This window comes from Patagioenas fasciata, chromosome 19 (assembly GCF_037038585.1).
Source record: "Patagioenas fasciata isolate bPatFas1 chromosome 19, bPatFas1.hap1, whole genome shotgun sequence".
Lineage (NCBI taxonomy): Eukaryota > Metazoa > Chordata > Aves > Columbiformes > Columbidae > Patagioenas > Patagioenas fasciata.
The window spans coordinates 12081271-12094530 of NC_092538.1; the positions used below are offsets into that span (position 1 = coordinate 12081271).

At 48.4% G+C, this 13260-nt stretch overlaps 1 protein-coding gene across 9 annotated transcripts in view; it reads right to left on the reverse strand.

Annotated features, from left to right (window-relative positions):
- Positions 1-13260, reverse strand: part of ACACA (acetyl-CoA carboxylase alpha) — a 116434-nt gene that overhangs the window by 72074 nt on the left and 31100 nt on the right. For all 9 annotated transcript variants that reach the window (XM_071816822.1, XM_071816821.1, XM_071816824.1 and 6 more), the window contains 15 exons: positions 12916-13086; positions 12262-12423; positions 11989-12152; positions 11074-11224; positions 10604-10707; positions 10354-10435; positions 9218-9363; positions 8537-8687; positions 7204-7338; positions 6148-6294; positions 5822-6010; positions 5138-5238; positions 4583-4671; positions 3566-3690; positions 383-496 (listed from right to left, as the gene is read on the reverse strand). In XM_071816822.1, coding sequence (XP_071672923.1) covers positions 383-496; positions 3566-3690; positions 4583-4671; positions 5138-5238; positions 5822-6010; positions 6148-6294; positions 7204-7338; positions 8537-8687; positions 9218-9363; positions 10354-10435; positions 10604-10707; positions 11074-11224; positions 11989-12152; positions 12262-12423; positions 12916-13086 — 2031 coding nt within the window. The remainder of the gene's footprint in view (positions 1-382; positions 497-3565; positions 3691-4582; positions 4672-5137; positions 5239-5821; positions 6011-6147; positions 6295-7203; positions 7339-8536; positions 8688-9217; positions 9364-10353; positions 10436-10603; positions 10708-11073; positions 11225-11988; positions 12153-12261; positions 12424-12915; positions 13087-13260) is intronic.

Sequence of the window (13260 nt, forward strand, 5' to 3'; positions counted from 1 at the left end):
CGGGGGGTTCACAGGTTAAAAAGCCAGAAGGAGCCTTAGGAACCACACATCTCAACTTCCTCCATCACACAAACCATAGGCCACTCTCCATTGACTCCTATTTGAGCCAGACAAAACTTTTTGGAGGAGTGGGGACAAAGGAATATAATCTGAACTTCAAATTTTACAGCGATGGAGAATCCACTGCGACCTTTGTTAAGACTGTCACAACAGTTAATTAGCTTCACTGTTAAAGGGTTGCTCACAGTAATCTACTCTTCCCATTTGCATAGTAATCAAAATAAACATGGAGAGATACAGACTTTGCAGAAGAGCGGGAGCAGTGGGTGTTGATCGGATGGGGAAGGGCAGCGAGCGGCTGGGCCGGAGCGCACGGCCGTACCTGGCGCGCTCGCAGCGCCACCTTGGCGTTCGTTGTCTTGCTGAGCTGGGTCAGCTCCGTCAGAATATTAATCAGCTCATCTGTCAAGGTGGGGTCACGGCCACACAGCTGGTCCTAAGAACAGAGAGAAGTGACAACGTTTAGAACAGAGGAAAACCATCTTCCATCCTCCGACAAAGGAGTTCAAACCTGAAACACATGCGCCCATGTTCTCGGGCGCCGGAGCACGTCACCTCCAGAGGTCCCTACCCAACTTAACCTGCAACTCTGCTGACAAGTGTACAACTATCAGACTCTCAACAACTTTACATATGTAAATAAAAGTACAGAGGAAAGAAGGGACTGGTATCATCACCTATTTTCTTATTTGTAGCATGTGTTTTGGCACCCAAACACGTGAGAAATACCAACTGGTCAAAGAGACTCAAATAAGACGTCTTCCCAAAAAGCTGTTCCCAAAGAAAGCTCTGTAAGTGTATCCACTCTGGGTCACTGTGTGAATTCACAGCGAATAATTCAAGAACTGCCTTCGTCATGTTTGAAATACCAGTTCCTGAGTGTTGTAACGTTACCGCTCAAGGTAACAAAATCCCCATCGGACACGGGACGTGTGCTGTGCTGCAAGTGATCCTGTCCCGTCAAGGCTGGGATGGGCGCACAACAGTCAGTTCAGTACATAAAATGAACATAGAGCTCCAAATCACACTATATTTCAACAAATCCATGAAGGATGAAGTAGTTCCCCTCCTGCCTCAAACGCCTGCTAGCTAAAAAAGTGAATGATGGCAGCATAACACTATTACTAAAACCATCCTCAGAGGCCCTCGTTAATAACAGATTCCTCGGGATACATCAATTACAGCAACATAAGCATCATGGTATTTTGACACGACGTTTGTCCTCCAAGGGCAAACTTAAACCACCTCACGTAAGTAGCTTGGCGACCCAGAAACGCCATGGGCTTTGCCACGATTCTGCCCAATGCGCCACAGGATCCCTCAGACACGAAGAGTAATGTGAGGTGGAAGAGGAACGACGGGCTTTTGGTTAACAGGGTGACCTGGAACTCAGCAGACGCCGATCCCAAGCGCTGCCATAGGTGACACCATCGTCCCTGCTCAGGCTCACGCTCAGACATGTGCAAGGCCTTGGGCACCGCGCCAGCGGAGGCCGCGCAGACATCCAAACGCTGCCGGCATCCCCCGTTTATCTCTTCCACCGCGTGCAGGGTGGTCTTCTCCAGTACATTTTATGCTTTAGCAAACAGGGACGGCAGCCGACTGCGGTGGGAAGAGCGACCGCGCAGGAAGGAGAAAGCAAAACCCCTCGGTGTTTGCCCACGCTCCCCTCGCTCCCTCAGGCAGACATGGCGGCCAGCGCCAGGCCCCTGCCTCTGAGATGGGCTCGCACCGAGGTGAAAAACCAGACAAAAAGTTCCAGTCCCATTTTAGCAAGAAATAATCAGGATGACAACAACAAAATAAAGCAGGTAGCTGGTGCTTTCGCCTGCGCTGATTGGCAAAGGCAGCGAGCAAAGCCTCAAACCAGCTCTCTGACAAGGCCCAACGCCTCCCCGGCACCCCCGTGTAATTACACACTTGAGTGACTGGACTCTGAAGAAAATTGAAGGCCTGAGCTGCGAACAGCTGCCATTTTCTCTCTCCATCACACCAGCATGATTACTTGAGAAATGAACAGCCCCGGCTCAAAGCTACTCCAGAATTCTCAGAGGAAATATGGCTCCGTGTTCAAATAATGAGATTCTTAAGGCAAGCGTTACTTACAATCACACCACACACCAAAACGGGAAAGAAAGGGAAAAAAAGGATAGCCAGAAAGAAAGAACTCCAGGGTCCTTATATCTTACAAATTAGAATTTAAGAAACCCAGTCTCAACCTAGGACAATTATGACTCTTTTTCTGCTTTTGAGAGTTATTTTGTGGATGGCTACTTTGGACATGTTTTTGGCAGTATGAGACCTCGTTATGTTTCAAAATGGGGAGAGTGATATATAGTATTGTAATTAGTCTGTTAAGAAGCAGGATACCTAACCCTAGTCTGTTGGAAACCACGTAGTAGCCAAATCCATCCTGCCCTGAGGAAGGTGGACACTCATTCTGCTTCAAAGCGTTATGTGGGACGAGGATTTTTTCAGAAAATAAGAAAAAAGAGACAGGACTCAACTGTTTTTTAATTATTTTTCCTGGGAATGTAATTTACTGGGAGTTTTACCCATTAGAGTGGGACTGAAGTTAATGAGAACTGAGATTTTTCAAGGAGTAACACGGCAGAGGAACACGAGGAGGTGACGGCAGGTCCTGGCGCGAGGATTCACTGGTGTTCCTAGGGTGGAATCTCTGCCCCAGGAGGTTCCCCGCTCCTCAAGCTCCCTGGAAGCCACACGGGGCCAGCGGCCCAGTCTGGAGGGACCAGCGTTGTCTGAGACACCGAGTCCCGCTCAGATTCCACGTGCAGCCCCGAGCACAGCGGACTGAAGGCACCTCTGCAGAGGCCATCAGACCTGCTCAGACTACAACCAGGAGGAAGCGAGAGCCACTGCCAAGCCCGTGGAACCAAACTCATTGAGGAAGAGCCTGTGAAACCCCTCCACGTGGGTTGGCTAATGCCACTCACTACCAGAAAGCCACCCTCATTAGTTGTGAAGGACCATAAAAATGTTGCCATTATGAAATTATTACCACAAAAAAAACCCACTTTTTGTGCTGGTCGTACAGTGCTTTGCTTTCCAGTTTCAGTACCATGAGCTATATAAAGACAGCGCCCCTCCGAGACCCTGGAAGATGATGCAGCAAACTAGAGCGAGTATAAAGTCACAGGACGGTGTCTGAAAGTTGGCCGCTAACACCCAGTGCCAGAGCTAAATCTGCACTCTTATCTCCCCACAGATGCTTGTGAATCACTTGCATAATCAGGCTCCATTGCACTGGGATGGGCGCTCAGTGCGGCACAGCCACCAAGCAGGTGCCCAGACACCGAGCGGAGCAGCACGTTCTGGGTCTCTAACACCGGCTGAGACGCTCTAAGAACAACGTGTGAAGAAACTCCACAGTGTTGCTGCCACTTTCGCTCCCGTCTTCAAGGGCGAGAGCTGCCAATTCAGCACCTTTCAAAGCATCAGACTTACAAGAAGCAAATTTCTAGAGCACCAAACAACAACTTACGATGAGCATCGTAACGAGCAGGTTCTTCTTGGTGACCTGAGCATGTGAGAAGATGTAGTTCAATACAGCGTTCATGTCACTTTTGTTCTCCTCCCGAAGGGTAAAGACACACTTGTCATAGTGACCTGCAATCAGAAATGCACATTTTTCCAGTCTGCACACCTCTGTGCCAAGGAATACAAGTTACTAGATCTGGTTTTCTACATATACGCGTTGAGAATCTGCTTTGCCTGGTACACACAATCAATTCTGGGAAGGAATTATTTCCACACACCCCTCCTCCACCTGCAAACTTTAAGGATCTTACTTGTATTAAAACAGTTTCAAGAACAAACACCTCCTTTGTGAGCAACAGAAAGAGAGAAATGGTGAGCTCAGTCTTTCATTCAAATGACAACCACGATAAAATAGGAGCAAAAAGCCTTGCAGCATCCTCTGCTACCAGCAAATCGAAGTAGAACTGGATGTGCAGTACCACTAGGTCAGCGCAGGTGGTGGAGCAGGACAAGAGAACGGCGGAGTGAAATCTGAACTACCTGTAAGAACTAGAGCCTAAAACCAGCCAGTCCTGCACTGCCACCGTGTGCCCGGACACAGCAGTGCAAGCCGTTTCTTTCAATTCTCAGTTTCAGGCTGAGGTTTGAGGTTTGTTCTTGCAGGGAACAGCTTGCTGGTCTTTTACAGCAGGTACAAATAACTCATTTTCTTTTTCTTTTGTTTACTGCACTTGATTTTCTTACTACAGAACTCAACAAACGGGCAAGATAGAACTAAAGAGCATGGTGAATTTAAACATCTTTCTGATCCTGATTTTGTGCAGATGCTCAGAAATCAGAAAATAAAAATCAAGCTTCCAATATGAAACCTCTACAAAACCCAGGCTCAGACTGGCAGACCTTCAAAACAAAACAACCCTGCGGAGCTGAGCCTCGCCATAAAGTCAGGCTCATCTTTCTTGGAACAGGACCAAATGTGCTTCTTTCAGAAATCAAATCCTCGATGTGCTGAGAGACTCACCATGCTGAAACTGCGTCTCCACCTTGAGGTACTGCCGGAGCAGATCCATCACCACGGCTTTCATGTGACCCCGGATACCACTGCGGTACCTGCAGAAACAAACACGTCAAACCCAGCACCGAGCGAGACGGGCAGGGCCCTGCTTCTCAAGACCTGCAAGCGAGTAACACTCAACACAAGTGGCAGAACCAGCCTGTTTGTGTGCAGAAAGAAGGGCACCTGGTCCTGAAAACCACTGCACAACCCGGTTTTACGTGAATACATAACCCCTGCCACTACTGTTGTGGGGTAGCATGGCTCACGTTTTGTATCAAAACATCCTTTTTCTTCTACAAACACTCAAAACTCTAGACTCTGAAAGTCACGACACACGCCAGGGGCTCGACGAAATGGCCAAGATGTCACCAGTGTCAGGACAGAAGTTGAATCTTTCTTCCATTTGGCAAAGGGAAAAGAGGAAGGATCTGCGTGCGCCTCCCACCGGCAGCCACACGCTGAGCTCCCTCAAGGACACGCAGGCTTATTGCCTGGGATTTCAACCCGAGAACGGCTCACCTCTGCACCAGCTGCACGATGCTCTGCGTGTTCATGAAGAAGACTTCACGCTCCGATTTGCGGTTCAAGGTGGCCGCGTGGCTATCCAAGATGTTGGCAATCTGAAAGAGAGCAAACCCGTGACCGTCCCGCTCCTGGGGGATTATCCGGCTGAACAGCCAGCAGAGAAGCTGAGAACTTCCAGACACACCAGAGCAGAGCTCCAGCTGAGGCCAGACCTTAAATTGCTAGGAAAGTTAATGACCTGTCAATGATACAAAAATCAATGCACAATATCGTATACTGGAGAAATCATCTTCCAACAGCTCATTACCCGATCAGGCTTCCTCTAGTCACAATCACACTTTTTTTAAGGTTATGTTGACATCACAAATTGCACTGCAGCACAGGTACCAGGCAAAAAGCAAGTAAATAAATGCCCACAAGGCCACTGAGATGATTAAATTGCTTCCAAACTGCCTGTTTAAAGCTACACTGAGCAGGGAACACCCATGTTTCAGCACAAGTGAAGGAGGCAAGCCTTCAAGCTCAAGTGATACAGGTAAGTATCTTTCTTCATGAAGATCCCATGTTCAAAAGCATCTTTCAGGTCCAACTACGCTCCAGATAATGTAAAGGAATTTTCTATCTCTCTGCCCCAAGACAAACCAATTTTTATTCCTGAATATAAGTGTGGTTGATCACCTGTTGGCTGGGAAACTGGCAGAGGACTGATGTGATGTTGCTGGCATACTGGGCCATCTCCTTCTTGATGGACTTCTCTACGTTGGGTGGGATCCGTCCGGAAACACTGGTCATGATGTCCTGAAGTTCCAGCAGAGGCAAAGATGGGTCTCTCAGAGTCTTCATTAGTCGCTCAACCCAGCCTTTCACCTAGAGACATGTCAGAGACAAGCACGAAGAAAAGAATGAGCAGCAAGAAGGGAGAAAAGGAAAGGCTTTTCATTGAGGTCTTCGTCAATACTGTTGTCACACAGCCAGTCCAGGGACTGAAAGAGAGAGCTGGGTACCTTGCTGCTGAAGTAGGGCTCTGGCAGGCAGTACCCGTTCATCACATTGACCAGGTTATCTAGGACGTAATGGAAGATGCGATGGAGCTTCTCGCCTCGCAGTGCCGTGCTCTGGATCTGCGGCAGGGTGCCCGTGTGCAGCTCAGCCTGGAAACACCATGAACAGCCGTGTCAACAACCCTCCCCTGGGCACCAGCCATGGGGGAACACCCTGTCACCCTCATCTGGGGGCTCAGATTTAACTTGGAAGAATCCCCAGAGTGGAAAAAACACTTGGTTGAGAGATAGAAAAGTTATGAGCTGGATCTCTATGAGTTCTATGTTGTATACACCCACAAAATAAGCTTCCAGCCTCTCTCCCAAACACATTACAGTTGATCTCATTGTTCAGATCCAGAATGACCAAAAATCTCAAAGAAAAGCACAGGAAAAGCCAACAGTTTAGTGCTGACAATCACTTTCCACCCCCTGCACAACCACCTCCCATGATTTTCGACTAGTTCTTGCTAAAGGAACAACAGAGTCTCTTCCAGCACCACCAGTTACATCCCAGCCCGTCATCCCTAAATGAATACATCTCTTTGCCTTTCACCCTAAATATGAGCTGTGGCCTAGGCTCGTTTTTGTATTTCCAGATGTACTTCAACAGCTTTCACAGGGCCTGACACTCTTGGGGCTGGGATATCAACTCCCATCGTCCCAAGGAGGGTCACTTAAAGAAGAATACATGATGAAAAGAAGTTAAATAAACTTGCATAGGAATAGAACAGAGAGAAGACTCTGGCCAGCTCCCACTATCCCAGCCAGCCGTGTACCCACAATAATACTGAGGTACGAAAAGAACACGAATGGTACATGAGCTTAGCTTGAATCAGAGAAAGAGACAATCACCTGAGTCCTAGTCCTCATGTGAGACAAATAAATGGCAAAGTGACAATTCCAGTACAACGCACAGATCTGAAATTGGTTCAGAACACTGGACCATATCGTACCTCTCTGCACATCGCTCCCCTATTAAAACCACAACGAACATCTGCGCTCCCTGCAACTCCTCACCTGCTGAACCCTGCTGGGATCATCCAGCTGGAGCTTGGCAATCACGCAGCCTGGATCCAGCACTGCCCCTGGGCGTTTCACATAATGGATGCAGCCCGATTCTCCTGCTGTTAGCGTCATCACCATTTTCATCACCTGTAGCAAGGAAAACAGGTTACACACTCAGCTTCCATGGTTCCAGTTTGAAGAGCCAGCAGCCACTGTCCTACCACAGCCAAACTACCCTGCACGAGCACCTTTTGCGCTCAGGCTTTCCCAAAGGCTGAACAGCACACACATTAGGAATTAAACCCCAGACACTAGAGCGAATGGTAGAACAAATCAGCAAAACCAAAGCAGCAGGGCAGGAAGCCATCCTGAGGAACACCACTGTGCCACACTGCTTGGACCAACAGGTACTCAAGAGGGTCCCACGTCCAACACAACCACCAAAGCAGATACAATTTATTGCTGCAACTGCTGCACCCTAAAGGTTCCAAGTGGTACAGCCGCTCTCCAAAGCTACAGCGACACGTCCACTTTCAGCAGGGGGAACTAAGACCACTTTTCAGAGGTCACAGCTCTCAGACCGCTCTTCAGAGACGCTTCCTTAGACCAACCATGGAAGCTCTTGCCTTTGGAGCGGAAGGGCTGTCTATGTGGGGAGGCAGCCCAGTTTTACTGCTGCTGTATTACACACCACAACTGGGAACACAGGAATTGGTTCCTCCTTAGCCACGGCTCTGTTGCAGCATAAAAGCACTTACATAAAACATCTGGATCTCCGGCTTGATATTTTTCTCCTACACATTGTCCCCAACTGCTTAATTGCCCCTCTGTCAACACACCCTCCCCTCCCTCAAGTCTGTTCTGAGCCGTGCACTCCTACACAGCCTCTCGCGCTTTCCTCACACCGATGCAGAAATTGTTCATCCTCCTCCTCTCTACGAGTTAAGTAACTTCCAGGGGAGAAGGGAGGAGCGACACTTATCATCTGATCAACAGAGAAATGATCAGGTCATCAGAGAAGTCTTAATCCTGGCATATACCTCTGCTTCTGAGCCTGTGTCAGTACTAAGCAGTGGTCAAGATGATAACCACGGTCTCACTCCTGAGAAGTTTTGCGTATCACTTGGTATAGTGTCATTAACACCCAAATTTCAGCTGTTCACTAATTTCTTCCTCACCCTGTCACTCTCACTGCTGATCCCTGCATGAGTCCAGGTTAAAACCCACACAGAATTTGGAAGGGAAATACTGTGAATCATCCCTCATGCTCAACTCCCAGTTCCAAAGCATTCAAATGGGCAGATTCAGCACCTACAGCCAAGTCGGTTCTTTGAGACTCTTTTACCTCTATTTCTGCAAAGCACTGGCCTGCAAACACGTGTCCCCCATCCTCCACCACATACTGGATCAGCTTCCCAGCCGACGGTGAGCGCAGGATAGAGGGATCGTTTTCCTTCTCAAACACACAGGTCTTGTTACCTATAGTGATGCGATACCTGGGAAAGAACAGGACAAATCACCGGAACAGAATTTCGCGTGGAAATCATGGGAAGGGGAAAATCCATTCTCTCTTTCCCTGCTCTACTTCTCCATCTGTCACAGAACAGACACCAGTGGTTCCCAGGCCAGAAACCTGAGATTTACTGACCTTGTGGCTACGATCCCTGCAGAGCATTCTGAGGGAACGCACTAAAATAGTGGATCTTGGATCTAATTCTAAGGAGGCTGTGGAGTTTCATTGATTTTAGGATTTTCAGGCTCTTTTTTCTTAATAATCCGAAAGGGTACTTTTAAAGAACCAGCAGGAGAACGTGGACTCCACAGCAGAACACATTCAGACCTCTCTTCTAACAGCAGCCAAGACCTGTTCCCCAGGTGAAAGCAGCTATCTCTTTAAACTCATCCATGATACATCCAGTAACCTCTTCCTAGGACACAATTCCACTCCCAGCTGATCTTTGGGAAGCATAAAGTTACAGGTATCCCTAATTTTGGCTTGTATGTAAAACACTCAACAGGCTGCTACCTGTCCACTTCTTCCTTCATGTAGGTGGTGTAGCTGCTGCCGTCGTAGGACAGGAGCAGCCCCCCGTCGCTCAGCCGGTGCACGTCCACCTCCACACACGAGCTGTTCATGATGACCACGTAGGAATTGGGCGACTGCCGGGTCACCTAAACATGTACAAAAGATCTGAGGTTGCCGAGCATTCACCAGTCAGGAGATGCCAGAACTGACGCTCTCCATGGATCTTGATTTCTATCCTCTCGCACCTCTGCATGAACAGTACAGGTTTGATTACGCAATCATTTACCATTTCCTCACCCTGATCTACGTAAAAGTCAGTCACGCACTAAAATTTAATAATGAATGGGATAATTTAAAGAAAAGAGAGATTGTCTGACAGAGAAAGCAGCGAAATCTCTCCCTGGAAAAGGGATCCTGTCCCAGGCTCTGCCGCCGAGCTCCTGTTTGGGTCAGTCACATATTTCAGCTGCTGTTTAGTGTCTCTGTTTCCCATCAAAGGGATGCCAAGGTAAAAGAAATGAAGTGCAGAGGTGCAGAATACTCATAGTTGCAAAACCCAGTATATGCTCACACCATCAAAAACTTCACTGTAACAAATTTGTCCAAATAACCTAATTAAGATTGCACAGGCAATCTTAAGTCTAATATTTCCTAACTTTCGTATGCTTGGTTTCGCAACCTTTCAACAGTATTTCTAACACTGCTTTTCGTACACAGCAAAGAAAAAGCAACACTAAAGGGAAAAATTGCTACAAATTCCATCCTGCTGATGAAACTGGGCTCCAGCACCCAACAGAGCACATTCACATATTCAGAAGCATCAAGTGAGAGTTTTGGCAGCGAACAGGCTGTAGCCTTTGCCTATAACTGTGTGTTCTTCACCACGTGCAGAACAGCTCTTGACCCTGAAGAGTCAAAACATTTACAGAGAAACACACAGATACTGCAATGGAAATACATGATGGGATATCACCATAAGGGAGATTGCACTGATTACTTAACCCCACTAAAGCAGAGCAAACAAACCCTGTACAGGTTTAATTCCAATAATTACAAGTATTTCAAAGATTAAGCCCAAAGCAGATATTTCCAACTGAAAGTGGCAAGCGGGAGGGTTTCCACACTGCGCGTCGTACCTTCAGCACGTATTTCCGCCCTTCGTAGATGAGTTCCACGTCCACCGTGTTCAGCAGGGTGTGAGCAGGCAGGACTTGGCCCCTTGAGGGAGAAGCACAAAACAAAACTTGCCTTCCAGAAGACACCAAACAGATCTCAGGGGCCCAACAGGTTCAAAGATGCACAATGGACTGGACTTGAACAAAACTTGTATACCAAAACTAACTACCCCATTTATCAGCTATCTAGCAGACCGGCCCGTGGCTTTACCTTTCGAGAGAGTGCAGGAAGTTGGAGACGCTGTTTCGGAAGCTCACGTCAGCCACGTGCAGAGCCCCGCACACCACTCCCAGCATCGTGTCAGGCCTCTCCGCCTGGAAAGCAAGGGCACATCCGACAGTTACATCCCCTTTGGTGCAGACTGTTCTGGACACCCCTTCGAAGAATCAACAGCCTCAAAGCTGAGGCTCCACCTACATTTCTACTCCCATCTGTGCCAAAATGCAAAGCAAAATACGAGCCTTAATTCCCATGTGCACGAAGATGCTTTTCTGGCCAACCTGAAAACGACTTTTCCCTGACAGAGATGACTTGGGATTTTGCTATAAATACAAATTAAGGCCAGTGGAAATGTTTATCCATAAAGCTGTAAGTGCACTCCTTAATCCTTCTCCTCTGGCGACCAGCACGCACCGAATTGGTGTCCCCTCCTCACTCCAGTTTTAAATGAGCAGCCGCACCTGAACTTTCTCAGCAATAAGCCGATCCAACCAGCCCGTGTCGATGCGGTTCTGCTGGAAGCTCTCTGTTTCCAGCAGTTTAATCAGGTACTCCACCGTGGTTCGGAAATCGCCGCGGATGGACAGCTCCTTCAAAGCCACCACCATGTTTCTGAAAGAGAAAAGAAATCCTGTGATCTGGCCCATGCTAACGGTAACGGGCAAACTGGTAACTCCAGATAGTTCCCCACGAGCTGTTGGGAAAAACCAGGCTGAAGGAAATGGCAGAAGAGCGGGTGCACTGGAGCAAGATCCCGTGTGACATGCTTGGAAAGGAGGAATATCGATTTGCTCCCGTGGTGTGAACAAGAGCAGCTCAGCCAGCTACGAGCCCAGGAGGTCCCACTGGTACCAGCACATGAGCACCCACCCCACGTCAGAGGGATACGGCGGACAGACAGACAGACAGACGTGCTGCCATCCCACCCACAATGAACAGAGGACAGGCTCTGGATGCTCAGTCCTGCCTTGTGAGCGGGCGCTTTAACGTTGCTCACACTCAGTGGTTTATAAAGCATTAGAAGGCACTGGTGTAACAAGTCATCAGTGTTTTCCTGTTAGAAGCCTTCCACCCGAACGCTGTCAAACGGGGACTCCAACACAACGGTCGCTGTATCATACCCCGGCAGCAAACACACGAGGCAGGAATGAAGCAGAAAGAAAAAAACCAAAGGGAAGTAGCAAAAAGTGTAGAAGTGTAGGTGCAACACGGTGGAATTGCAAAGCAGGACAGGGTGAGAAGCCTGGCCATGATGTGGAAAACAAGTAAAGAGGGAAACTTCTCTTAAAACTCCTACAAGTAAGGAGACTTGTTTTAACCATGGCGTGAACAGAACAAGCAATTTCCAAGGTTCTAGCACTATTCAGACTACTTACGAGATGGCTTCTTCACGATTTTCTCCCCAAGAGAAGCAGTGACCAAATTGAGAGTCTGCAAATTCATGAAGCCCTCCTGCAGCAGCAACACTGAAATAGCCCCAGACGTTCTTATTGCTGCGGAAATTCAGTTCCTGAACCGTACCAGAACTGGGCTTAAATCCCTGTAAAGACAGACAGACATTGCTATACATCCTAAAGAAACAGTAAATAATCCAGAATGAGGGAAGTAATTATAGTGTGATCAGTAACTACCGGATTTAAAACACTGACCTCGTCGGGATTCTCGCTGGTGATCCGAGCAGCAATGACGTGGCCGCGGGGACAGGGGACGTGGGCTGAGTTCTCAAAATCGATAGCTGCATCTCCCCATGGAGAAACACCATACATCACTCGGATATCCTTGATCCTGTGCAGGGGAATCCCCATGGCGATCTAAGGAAAAATAAGGATAATAATGAAGGCAATAAAAGAAACCCACCACTAAGTGAATTTCTCTCCTCACAGAGAGATCTTTTAAAGAGCTGCAGTTCAAAAAGGCTGAGCCATCACTGTCACCCAATGTCATGACTTCCCCTTGAAAAAGCAATAAATCAAGACAAATTCTTGGTCACTTTGCCACATCTATTCAAGCAGGAATCCAGGCAGGAAACGTGGGGAGTTCTCTATCGCCTGTTTGCACCTGAGGACACAGGCCATATTTAGCAGAGCTCTCTAATACTTTCTTTATATTCTCCCCTCCATCAGTACCAAGATCTGGCAATCTGCGTAACGCCAGCGTGTGATCCCGTTTTAATGCAAAACCGCGGCTGCGGCTCAGCCCAGAGTCCGCGTCCGTTTTACTGAGGCTTGGGCACAGCAGGTTTGTCACACCCCACGTTAACGCGGCTCCAGCTGCCGCGGCGGAGCAGCAGCGGCCGGGCTCACCTGCAGCTGCGCTGCCGGCAGGTTCACGTCCGCCACCATCTCGGTGCAGGGGTGCTCCACTTGCAGGCGGGGGTTCAGCTCCAGAAAGTAGAAGCTGCCGTCCTGGCTGTACAGATACTCCACCGTGCCCGCGCTCACGTACCCCACCATTTTGGCCAGCTTCACCGCGCACTAGGACACAGGAGAAAACGTATCTGATTGCCAGGCCCCATGCTCAGTGCATCCATCACACCCACTGCAGGTTGTTTTGCATTTCTAAAACATCCAAAAGCTTGCGACAGGCCCGAAAACTGCTCAAAGAAAAGCACGTGGCACAAGACTTTTGATTTCCAGGTTATTTATACT